The 24,895-nt window shown below is 36.1% G+C and overlaps 3 protein-coding genes and 1 long non-coding RNA gene across 8 annotated transcripts in view; 2 read left to right on the forward strand and 2 right to left on the reverse strand.

Moving 5' to 3' along the window:
* Positions 1-912, reverse strand: part of sptbn4a (spectrin, beta, non-erythrocytic 4a) — a 48,470-nt gene extending 47,558 nt beyond the window's left edge. The window contains exons 1-3 of one of the 3 annotated variants that reach the window (XM_087253429.1): positions 621-886; positions 439-477; positions 155-245 (exon numbers count right to left, since the gene is read on the reverse strand). The gene's annotated coding sequence lies outside the window, so the exon portion shown is untranslated. Of the gene's footprint in view, positions 1-154; positions 319-438 lie in introns of all 3 variants that reach the window. The other 2 variants (XM_087253428.1, XM_087253430.1) reach the window with 2 other exon arrangements.
* The window catches only part of LOC147843941 (uncharacterized), a 560,137-nt gene that overhangs the window by 455,103 nt on the left and 80,139 nt on the right, over positions 1-24,895 (forward strand). The window lies entirely within an intron of this gene.
* Positions 802-5,358, forward strand: rpl36a (ribosomal protein L36A). Its single transcript, NM_001202510.1, has 5 exons — positions 802-970; positions 1,395-1,500; positions 1,588-1,655; positions 4,144-4,266; positions 4,865-5,358. The coding sequence occupies exons 1-5, from the start codon at positions 968-970 to the stop codon at positions 4,883-4,885; spliced, it is 321 nt and encodes a 106-aa protein (NP_001189439.1). The 5' UTR covers positions 802-967; the 3' UTR covers positions 4,886-5,358.
* Positions 5,517-24,895, reverse strand: part of glra4b (glycine receptor, alpha 4b) — a 31,821-nt gene continuing 12,442 nt past the window's right edge. For 2 of the 3 annotated variants that reach the window (XM_087251173.1, XM_087251174.1), the window contains exons 5-11: positions 23,719-23,942; positions 23,551-23,633; positions 23,330-23,467; positions 21,505-21,719; positions 19,037-19,195; positions 9,304-9,408; positions 5,517-6,117 (exon numbers count right to left, since the gene is read on the reverse strand). In XM_087251173.1, the coding sequence (XP_087107299.1) occupies positions 5,830-6,117; positions 9,304-9,408; positions 19,037-19,195; positions 21,505-21,719; positions 23,330-23,467; positions 23,551-23,633; positions 23,719-23,942 (1,212 nt within the window). In that variant the 3' untranslated portion in view covers positions 5,517-5,829. The remainder of the gene's footprint in view (positions 6,118-9,303; positions 9,409-19,036; positions 19,196-21,504; positions 21,720-23,329; positions 23,468-23,550; positions 23,634-23,718; positions 23,943-24,895) is intronic. The other variant, NM_001202511.1, reaches the window with a different exon arrangement.

The raw sequence follows: 24,895 nt of genomic DNA on the forward strand, positions 1-24,895 counted from the left end.
CTTCCATACAGCAGTGGATATCAACATGCATAGTGTCACATTTATCTTGCAAAAGCAGTGTGAAGCTTAACTTCGTAACGATATTGTGTGACTCATTATCACAGAAAGGCTTGAATTAACAAATACGTCAAATTCTCATTAGTAAAGTTCTTACTGTAGTATTTCCCACAAATGTTACGTGAAATCTGCTTCCATCATGTCTGTCACTGTGCTGTTTATCTGACGCAGTTGGAGACAGGAACACTCTGACAGATGCGTGGGGGAATGGTGGGTGAGGAAAGCCAGCATTAAAACCACACGTTGAGGTAACAAAAACAGCTACAAAATGTTCAAAGCATAAAATTACAAACTCCTGAAAGGTATAATAATAAATGTGATGTGATCTGGTGTTTTGAGCTTAAACTTTACAAAGACTTTCTGGTGGCACAAAACACTTACCTTAAATCTTGAAAAAGGGGTAAAATAGGTGCCCTTTAACTTAGTAAGAACATTCATACGAATAATTAACAGCAGATATTTTGAGGCGTTTGCTCGACATCTAGTTTTTAGTAAAAGCTGACATTCTTATGACTTTCAACAACAATTCTTGCTTAATATTAATGCTTGATAAGGCGTCTTACCATTTTTCTGACTAACGTTCGCTGAATGACAAAAAAGAAACGATGTTTAAGTGTGTGTTTAGAAACGTTTACCGTTGTAGTCACGTTTCAAGAAAACACCGCAAAAAACATTTTTGCAGATTATTATCGAGCTTCAGCGTTGTCGTTGGCATTATAAATAGCTATATCAATGTTCTCACTCATATGTGCGGAGCGGACAGTGTGTTTGGTATGTCGACCGTTAGGTGGTAGCATCATCACGCAGCAGCAGCAGCAGCAAACAGCGCGAGAGTCTCTTGCGCGACCCGGTACTAATGCTCTGAGTGACGTCTATACTTCCTCTTTGCTCCTGCGCCGCGAGGGCAACCATGGTGCGTAATATTGTCCTGTGGAGTTTCATCCTAAATCTGTTTTAATCTTAAATATGTGGACATCCTAGGTTCATACAAACAGCACAATAAGAATGTATACAGTCTCAGCTTCATATTAAATGTTTTATTGAGTCGTTTATATAATGAATGAGATGATTATTTGTATGTATTTAGTGCTTCCCTGACTCGTAATGTCGCCGCTTTAGCTCTAACCGTGTACGATTGTTACAATACATAGTTTTATTAAAGCAATACCCTTGTGCCTTTTATGTAATTGAATGCATTTTCACATCTGTTAACTTGAGAAAATTGTGTACATTTCATGGAAACGCTGATTAGCTTAAATGCTACTTCGTTTAACTTAGCGTGTCTTTAGTGATCTCAGACCGCAGATTTCAGTAATGCTAAATGTGTTTCTCTCCAGGTAAACGTACCGAAGACCCGCAGGACGTACTGCAAAAAATGCAAGAAACACCAGCCGCATAAAGTGACCCAGTACAAGAAGGGTAAAGACTCTCTGTACGCCCAGGGTAAGTCCAGAGAGCTGACAGAGACGACCGGCGTGTAGACCTGACTGGCTGAAGAATTAATTGCGTTTGTTTACCTGTGTATTATAGGAAAGAGGCGTTACGACAGAAAGCAGAGTGGTTATGGAGGACAGACCAAGCCTATTTTCCGAAAAAAGGTATGTCGGTCATGCAGGAGTATGTATGCAAGCAAGGGTTGCCATGTGTAAGTTAAAGTAATATTTATGAGTGTGGGATTTACAGGGTTCCCACACTTCTTAAAGTACTTCAATTTCAGACATATGGATGCAAGTCCTGGAAAGTACTTAAACCAGCACAGATTCTTGAAAGCGCCTAAATTAAATTTGTTTATGGGTTGATTTCAACAATTGTACTGTCAAAGACAGTGACGTTTCTTTAGTATTGATGCAGAACCAGAACTTGCTACTTAAAAAATTGTTAATCTTCTACAATAACACAGACAAATTACACAGTTTATCAGTATTTTAGAAATCGAAATTGAATATCACCAGTACGGAATTCAGCAATTTTATTATAGTTCTTAAAAATGGTCAAGTTTTGAAAATTACTCTGACATTTTAATGTAAATAGTAAGTATAAGTAAAATATTACTACATTAAGGACCTTCGAGATGCTACATATGCTGGGGTTTAAATTATAAAAGTGCTTGGTTTAAAATTAATGGTGCTTTTAAAAAGTCCTTAAATCTGCTACCTGTGAAAAAATGGGAACCCCAGCTTTAACGAATCAGATTGATTGTTTTGTTTTACACTCGTATTAGGGTATTGTAAAGTCATTTTAAAAGTTGTTAAACCATGTTTAATTTATTTAAATAAGCGTATACAGTGCTCGGCATTTTAAACTACACCCCTCACAAATCTTCTAAATTCATGTTTTTATAGGAAGCTATACAATATTGTATCTGTGCATGTACATTCGAATAGTCCGTACTGAAGCCAAATCTGTTCTTATTTAACAAAATAACTTAAAATAACAGTCCAAAAACTAGTACAGCCATTTATGTTATTGAAAAATATTAAATACAAATTTTAAAAAGGAAAAATCAAGAGAAGCAAAAAAAAAACTTGAAAAGTTCTAGTTGGTTTTGTGGGTTGTATTTTATTTTTGCAAGATTTTGCTTAAATTTAATTGTATTTACATTTCTAGATATGTTTGGTGACTAAAATATTATTTTAATATATCTGTTCAATTAGTTTGTTTTGTTTTAATGCACCTAAATACATTGCCTATATTCACAGAGATATTGATATAAAATTCATTTTTAAAATGAGGTGTGCTCAAATATGCAGACCACTGTAACTTAATTGTTGATCAAAGGGTTTAATATATAGTTTATGAAGATCATCAAAAAAATCTAATTTTAGGGCCTCAAATGTTAGTATTATGTAAATAAACAAATGGCTGTTTTAAGTTGAAACAGTGTTGTGTAAATGTATCCAAAGACTGTCATGCAGTCCAGTCAGAAGTAGGTTATGCTCAACTAAAATAGTTTGGCCCAAAGATCAAGTCACTTATAAAGCAGGTCAAATCGTATTATAAAGTGTCTCGATATTGTGTTTGAGTACCCAACAGCAGTTAGTGCATCTAAAGTCAGAAAACCTTGTTTTCTTAGGTCTGACTTAAAATCTGTAAACCCCACTTTCTCATAAGCCGACCCTGCTCTGGTCAGCTGGCTGTATCTATAACTTGTTGGAAACTTAAGTGTTCACATTGTGGGCAAGCAAGAATTGCACATGTATTACTTAAATTGTTTTAACGTAGATTGCTAGTAGACACAAGATTTTTAAGAAAGCGATAATTTGTCTTTTAAAAGACAATGGCCGTGTCCGAAATTGCCTCCTAAACTAGGTACTACATTTTAATTTACTACACAAGCATTAGAAAAGAACATTCTATACAGCATGAATGGAATTCGGCTGTACTGCATCTGCCATTTCCATCATCATGTGATCTCCACATGTTAGTTGCATTGCTTCACTCCCATTCATGAATTCTCTTGCGTGGTATCATGGGATAGTAAAGCATTCATTGGATGCGCATTTCAGAATCTTCCTAGAAGTATTAGGTCATCTTGGTTTGTTTGAATTCAGTTTTAATATATATATATAAAATAAACAGACATACTACTTGGATACTTTACTACTATTCTAATTTAGCATGATAGAAAGTAGGAAAGTATGAAATTTTCCGACACAAATGTCTACATCGTTTACTTTACATTTGCAGACTTCACATTGAAGGAAAGCTACGTGAATTACAAATACGGTTTTATTTAAACCACATATGACCTGCTCTTTGAATCGCATTTGGAGGTAGTGCTTGGCTGCATGCATTTGATCATATTTGCTATGTAAATATCACTTCTGCACACTGATGCTTTTGAGATTAAATTTACTGTTGGTTTCAAACATTGATCTGTGTTTTCTGGACACTTAATCAAACCATCAGATTAATACAAGTGTAACTGGAGCCTGAAGAATCTTTTGTGTTTTCAAATCTTATTGAAATGGCTTAAATGATTATCTTAAATTGATTTAGACTAGGGCACAAACACAGTTTTTCTACATTTTTATCGTATAGATGTTTGGATATCAGGTGTACAGTAATTTGTTTCTCTTGCCATAGGCTAAAACCACAAAGAAGATCGTGCTGAGGCTGGAGTGCGTGGAGCCTAACTGCCGCTCAAAGAGGATGCTGGCCATTAAGAGATGCAAACACTTTGAGCTGGGAGGAGACAAGAAGAGAAAGGTGAGAGCAAAATACATGAACTTACTAGATGCCATGTCAATTAAAACAGCCATTCTACAAGTACAGCTATTTATTATAATCATAATATCTTTAAGGAGTGGTTTGAAGCCATTATTGTTAAATTATGGCAATTTGTGATCTACACCATCCATTTAATGGATTTGTACAGTGAACTGTATTAGCTGGATATGGTACTTTTTGTAAGGGCAATCTGTCAACCACTTTTAAAAAAATAATGTGATGGTTTAATTCATAGCTAACTGGAATCACTGAAGTAACGATTGTGGAAACCCTGGACTATTCACTAAAATAATTAGCAGTAAACCTGAGAGCGTAACCGTGATTTCATTGTCAATTGATTAAAAGAAAATAATAATAAAATACATTTATATTTAATTTAATGCTTGGAATTTCGAATAAATCTTTTCTGTACCTTATTTTTACACCGATACGGAGATGTCAAGCCAACTTATTTATGTAGTAATATGGCAATTGAACTTGTATTATGTTGAATGGCTAGACGTTTGGCACCAAAGCAGAACCACTGAAAAATCTTTCGTGACCTTTTCTAATGCATGTTCTCTTTTCTGTCTTACAGGGCCAGGTCATCCAGTTTTAAGCTGGGCCAAGTGCTTCTTTTGTGGATTACCATCGCTGTCAATAAAAGTTGTATACAGTAATGATGACTTCTGTTTTATTTTTAACATCAGCACCAAACTGTGCTTCCAAAATTAAATGCACTGTTGGGGGCCAAATCGCAGCTCTGTCGCCATAAATACTTTAAAAAGTGTTACTTCAACAACAGACCTGTTATGCATTTTGTGCTGCTTTTGGTGAACAGCGAATTATGCATCCCTCAGTAGAAGATGGATTCATACTTGAACTCACACTGTGTTGTGTGTAGTCAGAGATGAAATGTGGAAACATGCTACACTTTCATTTTTAAGGTGAGGAATTGTACACTTAATGGACACTTATGGATGTTATGTCTTAAGGCTTAACCTGTTTCCCCCTCTCTCTAGTATGTACAGACACATTGTCAGGTCAACCCAGTTAAAATTGTGGAATTTGAGTAAAAACAACAAACTTTTATCAGTTCTTATTGACTTTTTTTTAAGTTTACATTGGTAGTTTCCTGATTTGCTTTAAGCTCACTTGCTCTTTCACAGATTCCTTTATTGATATCTGTGACTAGACAAAAGATCAATTGTTTTAAACTGATTCAATTTCTTCAAAAAGCAGCCCTGAGGGAAAATTCATATATAACATTTATTTTTTTTTACAACGGACAAGAACAAATGTGCTCTGTGCAAAAACAAAAAAAGAGCAAAGGTCAGGAGTGAATCAGCCGTTCTTCATATAAGCTAAAGGTTTATTTAGCTCTTTGTTAAAGTGCTCTCAGACTCATGCATATATTCTCACTCATGCAGAGAGAACTTGTTGCACCGCTTCATAGACTGGTTTGATTTTATAAATGTCTTTGATAAAGGAGCTCATCCTCACGCTGGACCAAAACTGGTTCACAAGAAGGTATAACGGGAAGTTCAGAAGTCCTAAAGGGTGTCAGGGTCGCAGTGCAAGGTGAATGTCTTCGTTTCGAAGCACTTTATAAGTGACCCAGTAAAACACGTTGAATACGAGGAAGCTGAGGGGGAAGACGGCTCGTGAGATGGTGTCGATCCGTTTCGCTTGTTCCACAAAGCGCCGGCGAATGTCAAACAGGGCATGACCGGGTGGCAAACCAGCAAACATGGCAGCAGCTTCAGAGAGAGGCCCGTCTCCAGACAGACTCGTGTCTATCCCAAAGCCCGGAAAGTACAAGTCCTGATTCTGTGAGGCCAACTGCTCTTCCTGTGGAAACAGTGAATGTACATCAGTCAAAAAGATTGAGGCTGCTTCTTAAGGCTCATTCCCTTTATCAGAGGTTCCTACAAAAGAAAGATTCTCCAATTGGTCTGACATATATTATACAGTTGGATGTACAACCGAGACCTAAGAGTCACTGACTCATGAGTCCTAACCCTTAGTGCTGGGAAACACCCACACTCCTATTAAAAGGTTAGTTTACCCAAAATTGAAGATTGTCTTACTAATCACTAGCCTTTGTGTCATTTCAATTACCTTACATCTTTCATCTTTAAACAAAACTTTGATATTTTAAATTAAATCCAAGAGCACCCTCATCCTCCATAGACCGCAAGGGTCTGGAGATTTATCTTGTCAAAACATTCCATTAGGACTTCAATGGTTCAACTCATTACATGAAGCTTCAAGAACACTTGTCTGCCAATTTTTTTTTTAACCCATGTTCTCCACATCAAATTAGAGTTCATGTTTACTATGGGGAACACAACACTTGTATGGCACCTGTAATTTAAGTTTAAGAATGCATAATAATATTTTAGAGTGTTGAAAAAAATGAACTGGTAAAAGAGTGATTTCTCCATATTTTACATTTCTATCATCTACAAATTTGCATCATTTATTACTTGAAACAAATAAAAGAATGTGACCATTCTTGTAGCTGACGCTAATCGGTCAGCTTGTATTTTGTTTCGTTATTTTAAGTATGTCATTATTTGAATGTGTATTGGTTTATGTTTGTTTTAAATATCCTTGTTTCTGGCTGGATTGAGTCAGAGGATCACGTTCCTCCCTGATTAATTTAACCTGCGAGAGTTGGTTCAGACAGCATAGTGAAATTTTCAATGCAGATTAATATTACATGCTCCTGATTATTCTACAGCAATTCATCAGGCCAGCACAGTGAGGGAAATATTGTTTGTATATTATTTTGATGTCCTTTTGATTATGTTGTGTTTATGTGAAACATTGGTTTGCTTGTCTTTTTAGTTTTTTTACAGTGTTCAATAAATAAAACACATGGACATCAGTATTTGGAAAACGTGGACTGTTTAACAGGCGGGTAGTTACACTACTATTCTTCTATTTGTCTCAAGCAATAATATGATGTAAATTCGTAGTTCACCAACCTTGAACCCTGGATGCAGCAACATGTGAAACTTGTCGCACAATCGTGCGTTTCAAGTGGCTGCATTTGTATGCATATAATGGAAGTCTGGGGTGAAATGTGCAGTGTGACCACGGCTTTATGCTGCTGACTGTAACACAAAATAAATGAACAATAAGAATGTCATATTACCCATAGTAAACACACCCTGACCTGACAGGGAAGGGAGGACAAAGGCAAACAAAGTAGTTTTTACAGGTTTTGGCCCACAAAGTGTTTTTGAAGCTTCATATGGTTATAGTTGGACCACTGAAGTCACATGGAACGTTTTCTTAATGGTTTTGGTTCCTTTTCTGAACTTTGAAAACCTTAAGAACATTGCTGTCTATGGAGGATGAAAAAGCTCTCAGATTTCATCTAAAATATGTTCATTTGTGTTTCAAAATGAGCAAAGGTCTCAGGAGGCTGGAACGGCATGAGATTAATTATAACAGAATTTTCATTTTTGGGTGAACTAAACCTTTAACACACATGGCTAATTTTACTTCATCAAATTTACCTATAACACATGTCTTTGTACTATGGGGGACATCCGAGTACTTAGAGGAAACCCATGTGAACATAGGGAGAAAATTCAAACTGCACAGAAAGGCATTCTGGATCAGCCAGGACTTGAACCACAGTTCACCAGTTCAATTATTAGTTTAAAAATGCAGTTTTCTATATTAATTAAAAGTTGACTGTTCAGCAGCCATTACTACAGTCTTCAGTGTCATTTGATTATTCAGAAATCAATATCATGAACTAACACAGGGGGACCCAAACCCGTGGTCCTGCAAAGTTTTGTTCCAACCCCAATCAGACACACCTGGGCTAGCAAATCAACTCTTCATTCATTCATTCATTCATTCATTCATTCATTCATTAATTCATTCATTCATTCATTCATTCATTCATTCATTCATTCATTCATTCATCCATCCATTCATTCATTCATTCATTCATTCATTCATTTTCCTTAGTCCCTTTATTCATCAGGGGTTGCCACAGTGGAATGAACTGCTTGATTTTCCCAGCTGGATGCAGATGCCCTTCTAGCTGCAACTCTTCCAGCTGTGTATGGATGTGAACACAAATCCATACACATTCATTCACACACTTACAGTATAGCCAATTTAGTTTATTCAATTCATTTATAGCGTGTGTCAAGACTATGGGGGGAACCTGAGCACCTGGAGGAAATTTGAACCAGGGACCATCTTGCTGTAAGGCGACAGTGCTAACCACTGAGACACCATGTCGCCCTTAGTTTTTAGGCAAGTTGGAGCAAAAAATCTGCAGGACACTGGTCCTCCAGCAACGAGTTTGGGCACCCCTGACCTAACATATGCATTGAGTGTCATTTTGATGAATGCATCCTTGCGGAATAAAAGTCATAATTTATCATTTTTTAATGTTTATTTTAGGGCTACTTATCAAACCGGTGGCCATGAAATATTAACCTGAGTTGAAATATTGATCCTGTAGATTAGCTAAAAGTGGCTCCTTGTGCTAAATTGGATTATTTAAAATACATTTTACATTTGAATATTTTTAAATATATATTACACTGCAAAATTAACTATTTACCTATATCCTGTCGACATATCTTTGTCTATATCTCATGTAACTTTAAGTCTTCCAATATTTTAGTTTTGGTGCAGTGGGTAGTGCTGTCGCCTCACAGCAAGGAAAACACTAGTTCGAGTCCTAGCTGGGTTAGTTGGCATTTCTGTGTGGAGTTCGTATGTTCTGCACGTGTTGGCGTGGGTTTCCTCCGGGTGCTCTGGTTTCCCCCAAAAGTCCAAAGACATGCGCTATAGGTGAATTGGGTAAGCTAAATTGTCTGTAGTGTATGTGTGTATATCCTTGTCCTCCAGGTTGGGGGTTGAGCGTTGAGTTAACGACCCACCTCATTACAATTAAACGTTACGAAACACCAACACAGTGTGGCTGAACATCAACTTCGATATAATCAGCCTGAAGGTAAGTAGCCTAAGTAAGTTCTATATAGTGTGTGCATATACCCGTGCGCAGGCGCTGCACTGGCGTTGTGCGTTTCTGCTCGGTGTGCCTCCTGTGACGTTGTTACTCTTGTTCTTCGTTTCTGCTGCTCCAGCTTGACCAGAGGCCTGGAGACAATACAAGGACATTTATTTAAAAAGATATTCATCACTTATTCAAACAATAAAAACTCTCTTCCCATGCACTCCACTGTAACCACACATCTGAAATGGGGTCACAATGTACCTTTAAATTCTCCAGTGAGCATGCACATTTCTACAGTAATATCTTTTAATTTGTCGAGACGTAAGTAAGCCAGTGAGCAGACTGCAATCTGAACCGTTTAGTGTTTTAATACTCTCGAAGATAAATGCATTTTCTATATAAAACCGTGTGCTTGTTTTTTAGTCTTGTCTTTTTGATATCTTTGACTAATTCAGCTATCTTTGGCTTTCCTTAGTTTTCCCTTTTCATTTTTACATTTATTCAGGTATAAAGTCTGTAAAATGGCATTGCTGAGAGCAGGAGCTCCCTCTGTCTGCTCTTAGCCCTGCTTTACTGTAACTAAAATAGCTTATCTGATTCATTGAGCCAGTGCTGCTTCTTGAAGACAGCCTATCATGTTCATGCATTTTCAAGTACTGTCAGTTTAAACATTCAAGTGATATTAGACCATTCATGCACAAGACTGTAAGTGATTTATAGTGAGTTGGAGACCCTGAGAAAATTCCAGACATGGGGCCCAAAAATACCAAGTAGTTCTCATTTACTTTAGTAATGTACTTTTGTCTTAATGATTTATTTCAGAATTAATTAAATATAGCCTAGAAAGCAAACAAACAAACTCCCTCAATAATCATTAAAATGCTGTCACACACTTTAATTCATCGTAAGCTTAAAGCTCTGTTAGAATTGATGAATCGTCTGCGATAATAAAATAGCGGTTAAGTGCATCAACATATAACACTGAAGTGCTCGCAGTGACCCAAGTTCAATTTTCAGCTCGAGGTCCTTTGCCGATCTTTCCTCTCTTTGCTCCCAATGATTTTCTGTCAGTACTTTACACTGTTCTACATTAAAGGTTAAAACCCCCTAAAAAAAAAAATATATATATATATATATATATAAAATATATATATATTTTTTTTTTTTTTAATTAATGAATCTATCTAAACAGCACAATATACACTCACTGGCCACTTTACTAGTACTGGGTTGGACCCCCTTTTGCCTTCAGAACTGCCTTAATCATTTGTGGCATAGATTCAACTAGGTACTGGAAATATTCCTCAGAGATTTTGGTCCATATTGACATGATAGCATCACACAGTTGCTGCAGATTTGTCCAGTGGTTATTTGAGTTATTTGAGTCATCCTCCTCTGACCTTTTTCGGACCATTCTCTGTAAACCCTAGAGATGGTTGTGCATGAAAATCCCAGTAGATCAGCAGTTTCTGAAATACTCAGACCAGTCCATCTAGCACCAACAACCAGGTTCAAAGTCACCTAAATCACCTTTCTTGCTCGGGTTGAACTGCAGCAGATTGTCTTGACCATAGCTGTGACTGAAAACGCATACTAACATACTATATAGTACACTAAAATCAGTATGCGATTAGCCCTCATTTCGGAATTCTTTTTTTTTTCCCTTTTTAACATTTCACCTACTTTTTTTGAGTGCCTTGGACTGATGATATTTTCTATATATTTATGAATCTTTAATCCAAAGAGCACCGACACACTGATTACCCCTGAAGTATTTTTGATTTGATACTAGATTTTATTTTCCAAGTGCTGTTTAATGGAGATTTTTCAACACATTTTAGACATGATAGTTTAAATACCTAACTTCTAATAGCTCATTTCTTTTGTCTATGCCATGATGACAGAATAAAATATTTATCTAGTTGTTTTTTGTGAGATATTAGTATAAGTCTTAATTACATTTAAAAAAACATTTTCGCAGCTTGTTCAAACTACCTATTTAAAATGAGCTGAAAAGCACAATTAACTTAATAATTTTGTGCTAGGATGACTTGAAGAGATTGTGTGGAACCCTGCATCTTTTACAGTGTAAGTTAAATAGACAAGTTAGGTTAATGGGGTATAAGCACAGAGACTTTTAATTTCAGTCAGCCAGCCAGCACAGTTTCTGTGCTCGCCTGCTGCTAATAACGGAGCCTGCGTTTAAACGATCACTTTGAACAACACTTGAACAACCAAATGAATGCTTAAGTCTATTTAATTGAATGAATTGTAATTACATTACAACATCGATGCTGTAAAAGGAACCTTATGAAATTGAAAATAGTCACATTAACCTTTGACCGAAAGTTCATCATCGGCTGAAAAGCACTAGCTGTGCATATAGCCCATTAGGCAAGTCATTGGACAACAATGGTTTCAACGATCTAGGAAAAAAATTATTCCTTAAGGGGATTATTAATATTGACCATAACAATTATATTTTAAATCTAAAAACTGTTTTTATGATAGCCAAACTACAAGAAATAAGACTTTATGCAGAATAAACAATATAACAGAAAATACTGTGACGATTTTCTGCCTCTTTTAAACACCCCAGCAGGCACACAACATCATAAAACGTTAATATTAGGTTAGATTTAGGTTGTGGTGTCAGGTGACCAAAATTCAATATCTAGCCAGCATGTAAGGACAACATTATTTTGACATTCAATAAGTCGTCAAATTACGTTAATATATGGTGGATTTTAGGTTAACGTCTTATAGATGTCATAGTGGTAACGTCTACGCATAATCAAGATGTAACACAATTAGACATTGATATTTGGTTGATTTTAGGTTGGATATTGACATCTGCCAGACGTTGGTTTTTGACGTCAACCCGATTTTTATTTCCTAACAAAATCCAACGTCCCCATGACGTTGGGGTACAACATCAATATGACGATGATGTCAGATTAACAAAATTCAATGTCTAGCCAGCGTCTAAGAATAAAGTTATTTTGACGTCCAGTAACATCTTTAAATGACATTAATATATGGTTGATTTTGGGTTGTGTTAGAAAGTGACCAAAATCCAACGTCTGATAGATGTCATAGTGATAACGTCCATGCATTGTCAAGATGTAACATGATTAGACGTTGATATTTGGTTTATTTTAGGTTGGATATTGACGTTTGTCTGATGTTAGGTTCTGACGTCAACCCGATTTTTATTTTCAAACAAAATCCAATGTCCCCATGATGTTGAGGTATGTTGGGGTACAACATCAATATTATGTCATGCTGATGTCCTGTGCCTGCAGGTTTCTTTATCCACTCAGAAATAGTTAGGAAATAACAACACAACACATAATTTAGGGTTAAATGTGTTGCCAAACACACAAGTGGTACCACAATAAAGATCTAATCACAGATTGTAAAGAGTTTGCTTGCTTAAATCCGAACAGTGATGTTGTTTTATTTATCTAGGCAGTGTATATCTCTCTTTCTGTGTGTGTGTGTGTGTGTGTGTGTGTGTGTGTGTGTGTGTGTGTGTGTGTGTGTGTGTGTGTGTGTGTGTGTGTGTGTGTGTGTGTGTAATCATATTTGTTCTTTTGGGAAAGGAGGTTTTTTTTGTTAGGTGTGTTTGTGTTGCATCATGATGCGTACAGTTTGTGTTCAAACAGCTAGTCTGTGTGTGCGTAGCTAGCATCACATGGACAGCGAAGTGTCTGTGTGTGTCTTTATATGTACATTGTGCCAAGAAGCTTGAGTGCAGTAGTGTGTAAGTTAATTCGTATGTTACATGGCCATCAGCTTCCCTAAGGCAAATGAGGAGGACAGTGCCACCAACTCACCCACTGGGTCACACACACACTCACACACACACACACACACAGCCTGCCCCGCAGGGCGATAGAGGGAATATGGAGGAGGAACTGAAAAGGACAGGATAGTGTAATATTTATTCTCTGTGCTCTTTGCACCAGGACAGTCTCGGCTGTGTCCAAAAAAAGCCACGGTGTTCTCTCAACTAGCTGGTTGAGAGCAGAGTAATAAACAGAGCAACAAAGAAATAACTGCAGTCGGCACATTAAAACTCTTGAGAAAAGTCTGGAAAGACTCTATTCCAAGCAGACAAAGAGCATGTCTGGGTCAAACTGTACCTCAAAGACCAGAAGCAAAAAACAAGACATTATATGTAGCATGAAGAAAATGAAGTCTATTCTTAGGACCATTAAAAAGGCATTGTAAGATTTTTCATGACAAGTAGAATACCCCCCCCGCCCCCACCATGTCCTCATTAGCATAATGCATCTGGATGTTTTTCTTAAGGGTTTGTTTGTATTTTTTTACTGGAACACTCCACAGTTCAAAACAAATTAAAATATAGGTTACTTTCACCACTTGTGCATACATATACACACACACTTACAGTATATACAGATACATGTATGACACCTTTTTAACACTGTTTCTTTGGCTCACAGAGTCTTCATGATGATTAAATAAAACATTTGAAACAAGCTGTACAAGCTATACATATATTTAAATATGCAATTTATTCCCATTTAAGCAAAGCTGAATTTTTAGAATGATTACTCTAGTCTCTTCAGTGTTACGATTCTTCAGAAATCATTCTAACATGATTCTAAAGACTTGCTCAAGAAATAATCTTATTAATATAAATGTTGAAAACAGATTTATTTCGCTCGATTGTGTTTGTGGAAATTGTGATGTTTTTGTTTCTTTGATGAAAAGACCATTTTAAAATCCATTAAATATATAAAAAAAAAAGTTTATCACTAAGTTTTTACTTGCAATTTAAATCGGTTTTATTCACCCTTGCTTAAAAAGTATTAATTTCTTTTTTATTTCAGTTGAATTGTAGTTTAAGAATATTATATTTATCTATTAGTGATGTAGTATTTGTTAAACTGAAATAATAGTTTTTTTATCAGAATAAAATTTTTGGTAAATATGTTTCTGAAATGTTTCAAAATATTATTTAAATAGTTTAAAAAAAAAAAGTTGGTGATTAAAATATCACAGCTGAATGGTAACATCACCACAAAGGTAAAAAAAATAATAGGGAATCAGGGATTCAAATAAATACCAGCGGTTCCTGATGATATTTTGAGGATTCACTGAGGATTAAAACATTATTCACTTGTAATCCGCAGCCTCAGGCAAATCATTCAAAATGATGTCTGGTTTGTAAACAAATTATTTTTTTAACCAGTTCTTATTTTTCAAAGTAAATCAGACTAAACCATCTAAAACAGTTCACAGCTTGAGCCATCACAGACATGCCAATTTACCCATACAAAGTTCCTCAATTAAAACTTGATTTCAAACAAGCCCAGCAGTCACCCCTACGTGAAATAAGAAATATGGGTCACACTTTACAATAAGGTTCATTAGTTAATGTTAATTAATGCATTTACTAACATGAACAAACAATGAACAGTACATTTACTACAGTATTTGTTCATGTTAGTTAATGTTAGTTAATGAAAATACAGTTGTTCATTGTTAGTTCATGTTAACTCATGGTGCATTAACTAATGGTAACAAGCACGGACTTGGTTGTTAATAATGCATTAGTAAATGTTGAATTATGATTAATAAATACTGTACATGTGATGTTCATGATTAGTTCATGTTAGTAAATGCATTAACTAATTAACCTTATTGTAAAGTGTTACCGAAATATGAGTGTATAATATGACTTTTAATGCCTCATTTAGCACTTATTTTTCTCTAACATTACATGACCAAACAATTGGTTTGTTGGTAATAAGTGTAAATGTGAACCAAGCACTGCAATAAATGGACAAAATTTCATTTCTGCAGTCTTATGCAAATAGGTAGGTCAATAAAGACTAGTTTGTTGATATGTGTTAGACATGTTGAACATTTATATTTCATGTCAATATTGGTTGCTTTTAAAATTTTAGGGCCCTATCATACACCCGGCGCAATGTTGCGCAAGGCGCGGCGCAATAATCTTTTGCTAGTTTCAGCTTGGCGCAATAGTCGTTTTGAGACATTGCGCTACGCTGTTTAAATAGCAAATGCATTAGCGCTCATATGTGCGCCCATAGGCGTTCTGATCTAAAAAGGAAGGCGTTCTGAGGCGCACTGCTGGTGCGTTGCTATTTTGAGAATCTATAATAGATTTTTCATTAGACCAAAACTAACCCGGTCTAAACTCCAGCGCAGAGTTGCGCCTCGCTTACAAACTGCTTAATACGCACAAGAGAGCAATAGGCAAATATCTTTACATATAAAAAATATATATATTAAGGATATATATAGGATGTAATAAGAATAGATATAGAATATAAATTTAAAGGATTAAAATATTACAAAACATATTATTTTCTAGCCTACATAAATATGAACAATCACTGCTTTTATGTCTTCTTCATCTCGGGAGGCTTTTTCAGTTCATTCATAACAATTTGCTTTTGTGTAATGTTATTAATATTAGCAGTATTATTTATTATATCCATATTTATATTTGTTTTCCTAACAACAAGCTTAGATTTGCCCACCTGTCTGGTTTTAGACCATATGGGGCACAGCATGTGTATTAGAATATAACTCAGGTTTTTTACCACACTTAGTTATTATTGTTAATTAATTCGTTTGCTGGAAATTAGAACTGAATTTAGAAATAGTTTTCAAATGAATATTTGCGCTTAACAAACGCAATTAATTATTTATAGACTAATTGATGTCTGTGCATAAAGGTTTCCCTATCCAAGAGCGAAAGTGAAAGTAGATCCATTATCTCTCATTCTCACGCAGTAGATGCTCTGTTTAACAGTTTTCTGTTAAAGAAAACTGTTAACTGTTAACTGTTTGCAAGTGAAATGCTCAGTTTTTCCACTTAGACTTACTTTACGTCCAGTAAATAGCAAATGCGCTTATGGCGCGATGCAGCTGGCTCTTACAGGGAATGGGAGATGAGCCTCTAATTGGTTTATTCTCAAAACACACCTATAACTCATTAAGAAAATAAATTCAACCCTTTTAGAAACTGCGCCACAGCGCAAAGCGCATTTTCCTGTCCTTAAATTAGCAAAAATGCGTTCTGACACGCCCTGAAAGCATTTGCACACTGCGTTTTGCGCTCTGCGCGTGGACCGTCAAAATAGAGCCCCAAATGTGTTTACAATTTGTAACACTGTGATTATGTAAATAAACAAGTAAGTCAGAAATAGCAACACTGTCTGAAAGAACCAATTCACAGAAGAGAATCAAGTTTGTCCATTTGCCAAAGGTTATGGTTTAAAGGTAATAATGTTGTAAATAATTTTCACTTTCTTCTACAGACTGTTTTTCATTTTGAGTTCCCTTCATTTTTCATCTTTAAATCATCTTTTATGTTTTGCTTGGGTAAAAAATAACATTGAATTGTCTCAGATTGATTAAATTAACAGCATTTTGGGTGGATAGCTATCCCCTTAACAGCATTTTTTGTGAACTATCCCTTTAATAGTTAAGAAAAACTATTAGAAATTGATTCATTACTTTGAAAAGTATAAACATTGGCTCTGTGCTGCTATTAAAATATTGCTTTGTTTATTTAAACCAACAACACTGAGTACTATTACATACTGTATAGTGTTAAATACGCTGTCTCCCAAACGGATTCTGTACACGCGTTTTGAAGAGGAGAGAAAGTCTAAGTTTTGGGTGTGTGTTTGAACAGACATATACACATAATTAATAATAAAAACATCTAAAGATATCAATCCTGGAGGGGTTTTTTTTAAACACAAATAATTTTGTCCTAAATAAGCATAAAAAGTTAGCAAAGCAATTGAATGCTTTCATTATAACGTTAGATGTGTGCATTGTTAAGGTGAATTTGTTATTTAACGAAATCAAACAAAAAATCCAAATAAATGAGATTCATTCATTGCTCTTTAATCAAAATGTGTAAGTTATAAAGTAAATAAAAGATTATTGAGATTTGATTGTATTTCTTTAGAATAGCTATTAATTTTAATAAGCTAAACTATTTGCTAATTTATTTGCTGCTCATATATACTATTTATTTTTTCTTTTGGAAATAATAATAATAAAACATAGTACTATTTACAATGTTTATCTACAATAAATCAGCTCCAGAAGAACATATTTAGTAGTTTGGGGAGGGGAAATAATATCCCTTATTTTCACATCCCAATGTTGACAAGTATGGTAAAGAGAAAACATCCTAAAATGGTCGGGTTTAAAACAAAAACACCTAGAGGTGGGGAGGAGAAAAAACTATAAAGATTGTGAAGTACACAGACACTTTGGATTTGTCCTGGGTAGAGACTGAGATGGGTCTGCTCCAGGCTATCTCTGCTTTTTTGGAAAATATAAAGAGAAAAGCCAAAAACCACGACACAAACTGCAGTTAAAGTCGACAAATTAAAAATGAAATTCCAGAGATTACATGAAACTTCAGAGGAAATGTCTAGACCAGTGGTTCTCAAACTTTTTTCACCAAGTATCACCTCAATAAAAATTGTCTCTCCAAGTACCACTGAAATGACTAGTACTGAAATAAAGTAACGTAGTTGGCCAAATTAAGCAGCTACAGCACTGCACAGTTTGAAAATGAGGCATATTGATATTTATACAACTTGACAACTTGATCACATGACTCGTGGAGTGGCATTCTGAAAAATTTAGATGTTTTCAACTGGGCACGCCTTGAATACGCATGCGCGTCGTGCTGCAGTTCCTACTCATTTTACTAACCTGTGGGTTAAATTTTAATGCTCAAGTGACTGAGATGTAACAACAGAATACGGTAATTTTTTCAAAATAAAAGAATTTTCAAAATAAATGATTGTTCACATCGTTCAGTACTAATTTATCTATAGACCGGTGCCGGTCTGTGGCCCGAGGGTTGGAGACCACTGCTCTAGCGCGTATCTGCTCTGCAAGCACCACAAACCTCTTTCTCTAGTTCTGCCTCATTCGGATTGATTTTTTGCAGCTGATGACTCGATGCACTAAAGTAAACATTCTAAGCACAGTGCTTTGATCGTAGGCTTTAGGAGAACAGCCTATTCTGATCACATCTGTGTTATTGTACGCATCAAATGATTAAAATTGTATTCATTTTTTCTTTCATTACTCAGTGATTCCTCTGCGTACCACTAGAAGTAAGTCCACGTACCACTAGTGGTACACGTACCACAGTTTGAGAACCACTAGTCTGGAGCATGGGATAACAGGATCATGAAAGGAACATTCAGAAAGCAGCTCATGTAAACACCTTCATCATACTATTGTCTTATTCAGATGATTTGATGTACCCTGTAAATGTAGTCACTGTATCTGTTGTGCCACCCAACGCTAGATTCAATTTAAGAAACCCTGAACAAAATGATCATTTTAGCAGTTCCATTTGCCAGAGCAAGTACCCTAGAAATTTCACATTGGGTTTTAAAAGAGAAATAATGCTTAATTTATCAGTTCAGCCAAGCATTTAGTATTCTGCTTCAGTGGGACGTTTCAGATTTAAAATCCAGCAGCGTCTTCCAACTCATGTTGTCCCACATTTTTTTTTGTCTGTGGGAAGAATTGTATTACTCATATTCTGCAATATTCATGACATCACTTTATGCCACAGTTGACCTTCCCTCTCTGCTGTTGAGGGGCCAGAAGGCTTCGCTCATGAAAGATCAAAGGGACGCGGTGCTTGTACTGTATCTTAAGGGCACTTAATGCATGTTGCATGTGCATGACCGGGAAGTGTTTATATGTGCCACTCACAGCTCTGTTGCGTTGCTCCTGCCGCAGTTTCCTCCTCAGTCGGAAGAATTCTTTATATTGCCTTGAAACGAAGTTAACCGCTGCGTACTCCAACAAAGCAGCAAACACGAACAGCAGACACACTGCCATCCAGATGTCAATGGCCTTCACATAGGACACCTGTACACATGCACACAGCGCCATCATGTTATCCATCTGTCAAATGCTGTTGATTGACTGTTGATTTGAACAACAAAGTAATATTGGATCACTGGATAGGTGGATATATAGGTATTTCAAGTTATTTTGTTTAATATACATCTAATAGACGTCTAAACATAGATGGCTTTGCTAAATACAAGGCGAAATTTGGACTGTCAGTAAAAATCAAATAGACCTCTAAGAATAGCCCATAACTAGACTAGTCATCGAATACACAGATTAGATGGACTCCACATGTGTAGTCATTCATTCCTGCGTATTTGATGACTAGTCTAGTTTTGGGCTATTCTTAAGGCCTATTCACACCAAGCAGAAAACTACAGTATAAAGATAATGATGAAGGCAGAGCTCTAAAAGTCATACTGAATGTAAAACAACAGCAGATGTAGAGATGTAATAAATGGAGAAGGGTCTGGCTGGAGAGTTGCATTTGCATCTTCAGGCTTGCACTCTCGGGCTTGCACACTCAGGCACCCACGCTTGCTATGCAAGTAAGTAAAGTTAAATTACCGAAAGACTTTCAGGCAAGCGGCCACAGGTGGCCATTGTAAATGACGTCACTAGCAGAGGAAGCAAGGTTTTCTGAGCGTGCATGTCTGAGCGTGCAAGCTTGGAGGTGCAAGTGCAATACTGCAGCCAGACTCTATTGAATAAATGATCAAATAGTGTCAGCCAGCCAGAATCCAATGCAGCACGTTTTCGTAAAACATTTGTGTTGTGAGAAAATGCAGTGTGTTTTATTAATTGATTGTGTTGTGTGAAAATGCAGCTCGTTTTTTAACAATGTGTTTGCGTTGTGAGGATTTGCAGCATGTGTGCTGTGAAACTGATGAAGATCTTTTCTCAATTTGTTAGCGTTTTTTGTAATTGCACTGCTCTCTCCACTACTGTAGTATAATCTTTGCAGAAGATTTAAATTAAATAAAGTACACAATCTGCCATTTGAATTAAATGCTAAATACTTTTGACTAAATTAAGAAAGCAAACAACTAATGTAAATATTACATCAGTCAAATCAAAAAGTCAAGCAAATTCACCACCACTCCATCAGCAGAATTAATGAGTAATAATGATTAATTAAATAAAAAACTGACCGTCATGTTGTTGATAAGTATATAACGGGTTTTTTCTTTACAACAAATGCAAAGCACAAACTAATAACAAACGTATTTTTATTATTCATTGGTGTGGGCACAAATATATTAATTGTTGCATTTACAGTTATCGTGCTTGATGTGAACGGGCCTTTTAGATATCTATTAGATTTTCCCAGACAGCCCAAAATTAGCCTTATTCATCAGGGATCGTCACAGCAGAATGAACCGCCAACTTATCAAGCATGTGTTTTACCCAGTAGATGCCCTTCCAGCTGCAACCCATCACTAGGAAACACCCATACACTCTCATTCACACACACACACTACTATATATATATATATATATATATATATATATATATATATATATATATATATATATATATATTAGCTTACCCAATTCACCTATACCGCATGTCTTTGGGCTTGTGGGGGAAACCGGAGCACCCGGAGAAAACCCATGCGAACACAGGTAGAACATGCATGCTCCACACAGATTTGCCAACTGACCCAGCTGAGGCTCGAACCAGTGACCTTCTTGCTGTGAGGCGACATCGATACCCACTGCGCCGCTCTAATAACTTTAACTGTTAAAAGCTATTAGTTACTAGTTACTTAGTTAAAGTTTTTAGCAACTATATATAGCATATATATAATATGCTCCTTGCAGCACGATAGTGCGGTGGGTAGCACAATCGCCTCATAGCAAGAAGGTTGAAGATTAGTTTGAGCTCCGGCTGGGTCAGTTTCCACAATTTCTGTGTAGAGTTTGCATGTTCTCCCCATGTTTGCGTATGTTTTCTCCGTGTTTGCTCCGGCTTCCCCCACAAGCCCAAAGACATGTGCTATGTGAAATGGGTAGGCTAAATTGTCTGTAGTGTGTGTGTGTGTGTGTGTGTGTGTGTGTGTGTATGGGTGTTTCCCAATGATGGGTTGTGGCTGGAAGGGCATCCGATGCGTAAAACATATGCTAGATAAGTTGCCGGTTTATTCCGCTATGGTGACCTCAAATTAATAAAGGGACTAAGCCGAAAAGAAAATGAATGAATGACTATGCCCCTTTTGTAAAGCTGCTCTAAAACAATAATCTTTGTGAAAAGGTCTTTACAAATAAACATGAATTGAACTGAACTTCTTTTAAGCATGAAAAATGCTTTGCTGCGTTCCTACCTTAGGCAGTGATGCTCTAGAACCTGAGCTCTGTGTGGTCATGGTAAGAACTGTGGTGATGCCCAGCCCGACTCGGGCCGGGGCGGCATCCATGTTGATCCAGAAAGAGACCCATGACAGGATCACTGTTAAAAGGCTGGGAATGTACATCTGGATCAGGTAATAACCCATCTGCCTCTCCAGATGAAACTTCACCTCTATACAGGTGAACTTACCTGGATGAAACAAATGATCATGTTAGTCTTATTGATAATTGCTTACACTAAATATAAACCTAGCAATCTCCTACATAGCAACACCCTGATAATGAATAAAAGAACTCTACAACCACCACTGCATAGCAAGAATGTAAGAAGTTTTTGCAACACCTTAGTAAACACATGGCAACATCTCATAAAACCCTACCAACTTCATGGCAAAATTCAGGGAGCATCTCAATCAACTTGGATTATGTGATTATGAAAAATTATGTGACTGAGATAGCACTGATTGAGAACTTTCTTGGAATACCTTTTCAAGAACATAGCAACCCCTTGCTTGGCAGCCACCCAAAACACTGTAAAAACGTTTCCTCCTACAACAAAAACTACCAAATAGATAATTTGCATGAACAGCTTATGATAGTTCCGTCTTGAAGTTAAAGGGTTTGTTCACCCCAAAATGAAAAATATGTTATTAACTGCTCATCCTTATGTCATTCCAAGCCACTGAGACCTTTGTTCATCTTTAGAACACAAAAAATTAAGATATTTTAGGTTAAATCTGAGAGCTCCCTCATCCTCCATAGACAGCAAGGTTCGTGACTAGGCACGGGCTGGTGTAAGATTCTGACGATATGATTTGATAGTTTGATAGTATTGTGATTACTGCTCTAAAATATGTTCTTTTTAAATGTTTAAGTAAAAAACAAGACCTTTTTTCTTCATTGAACACAAAATATTTTATTTTAGAAAGCATTATAAATGTTTTGGAGCAGTAAACATGTCAGGGTAAATAATTCAAATAAATCATTGACTTCTACTGTCTTCATTAGTTTCAAAAACACTGACATCTTCAAATATTTAAAACGGCAACTTTTCTGCTGGAGATACTGTTGTCCTAAAAAAAAAAAAAAAAAAAAAAAAGTTAATAAAAAATCTTAAAAACCGTAGGAACAGTATAGCAGAAGATTTTGGCAGTTTTAAAACCTTGACTTTGCCAAATTGCAGTAAACCTTGAAAACAGTTATCGTCCCATGCCTATTCCTGACTTGTTCAAAGTCCAGAAAGGTACCAAAAAACATCCTCAAAACAGACCATATGCCTTTAGAGGTTCAATCAAAATATTATCAAGCTATAAGAAGATATGTATCTGCACATACAACAAAAATAACCACTTTATTCAACAGTTTCTACTACACGGTGTCAGTATATTGTGCACATTAACAAACACTGTGCATTGATGCATATTAATTTAATAACTGACAACTTAATTTGAGTTCTGAAGATGAACAACACGCCTCCATAGAAGTTTCTAGTGCATTGAAAGAGCTTGATTAGCTGGTTCAGGTGTGTTTAATTGGGGTTGGAACTAAAATATGCAGGACTGAGTTTGGATAATCCTGTTCAATCTGAAGTAAAAAATAATGACCATGCATAAATTTATAAATTACCATCTTTTCAGAAATAATAATAATTTATTCAACTTACCAATAGTTACCAGTACCATTACTATGATCATGTTAGCAAATACAGAGTAACCCCCAGACAACCCCTTAAAACAGAAATCGCAAGAACCCAAATAGTGTTGTACTGAAGCATTAGTACTGTGGTGTTCAGTGCTCTACCAGTGTTGTAGTGCTTTGTACAGTATCCCAAGTCTTTCTCTTCTTTGAGGACAAACTGGGGCAGCATAAGGTCATCAGCTACTTGCACCGGGCCTTCGTCCAACCACTGAAATATCAGATCATTCATAGTGTAGCCAACTAGAAGAAAAGAACAACAGGGAGAATAATAAGCATACAAAGAAGAAATGATATTTAAATGAGTTGTTGATGTTGAGTCTTACAGCTCTCTAACTGCATAGTGCAGGTCTGAGTGTCCATTGGGAAATTCTTCAGATCCATAGGACACGACAGAATCAGCGTGAGTCTAAAGAAGAGACATTTCTGAGTATCGTTCATGTAATAGTTTGAAAGGATTTATGTAACATATACTGTAGGGGCTGACACTGCACCTGATGCTATACAGCACGTTTCCGTTCTGGAAAATTCTCAGCAGCTTGTTGTCTGTGGTGACCTCATGAAAGTTGGCGCCTTTCTCATTGGCGAAGAACAAGTCTGGCTTCCAGATGGAGTCCAGCATGGATGGGTCCAGATCCAGGGAATCGTCTGGGTATTCTTTATAAGCTAGTCGTGGGTCATTCCACTGCTGCCGTAGAAAAACGTTCAGCCGGTAATCCTAATGAAGTTATGTTCAGAAATGAATTAGATGACGTTCACAGCAGCAAAGTCAATAATACATTGCATTCTGATGCTCGGTTTGAACTTTAGTAGATCATCTTAAACGCATCCTAAACGCATTGCTGTAATGTGATTGGCTGAGATACTTGCATTAACTAACAGTTGAAGCTAATAAACTGCCCAGTGTGTGTATAATTACTCCACAGTCTATGTTACTTTTAATTATTAGTAACATTATAGTAACTAATTTATAACTAGATACAAATTGTAATTAATTTAGTTAATTAAATATAAATAACTAATAAAAACTAATAAAATTATAAATTAATTAGTAGCTCTAATATTCATTTAATTGGGGCTGGCTGTAATGTTCAGTTTTTTTTATCTGATTTTCTCTGCTCTTGTGTTACAATATATGTTTTATATGTGTGTTTGTGTCCATGTGTTCATTGTTAATGAAATATGCATCTCTGTAATGTTGGCACTGTATAATAGAGGTCATTATTCTAATACATTCTGACAGGTTCCTAAGAGATGTGTATATGTGCTTAGTGCATGTGTGTGTGTCTTGTATTCATAACATTGTGGGGACATAGCTGTACTCGATTACAGTGATTTACAAAGACATGCTTGATGTCTTTGTAATTCAGAACACTTCAAAATCATTTTTAAAGGGGCATTAAAATTTTGCCACCGGTTTCCTGTAAGGGTTGAGTTTAGGGTATGTTATATGTAAATGTATTTTATACAGTAAATACTTTTGCTGTATAAAATACATTACGCCTATGGAGAGTCCCTGTAAACCACCAATACCAACATAAGTGTGTAATTGTAAGTGTGTACTCTTACATTACAAGTGTGAATGTTATGTTACTCTTACATGACTCTTACATGACCAAAATACTGGTGTATTGGTAATAAGTGTGTGAACCAAGCACTCGATTGACTAGG

This window comes from Danio rerio, chromosome 5 (assembly GCF_052040795.2).
Source record: "Danio rerio strain M-AB ecotype USA chromosome 5, GRCz13ab, whole genome shotgun sequence".
Lineage (NCBI taxonomy): Eukaryota > Metazoa > Chordata > Actinopteri > Cypriniformes > Danionidae > Danio > Danio rerio.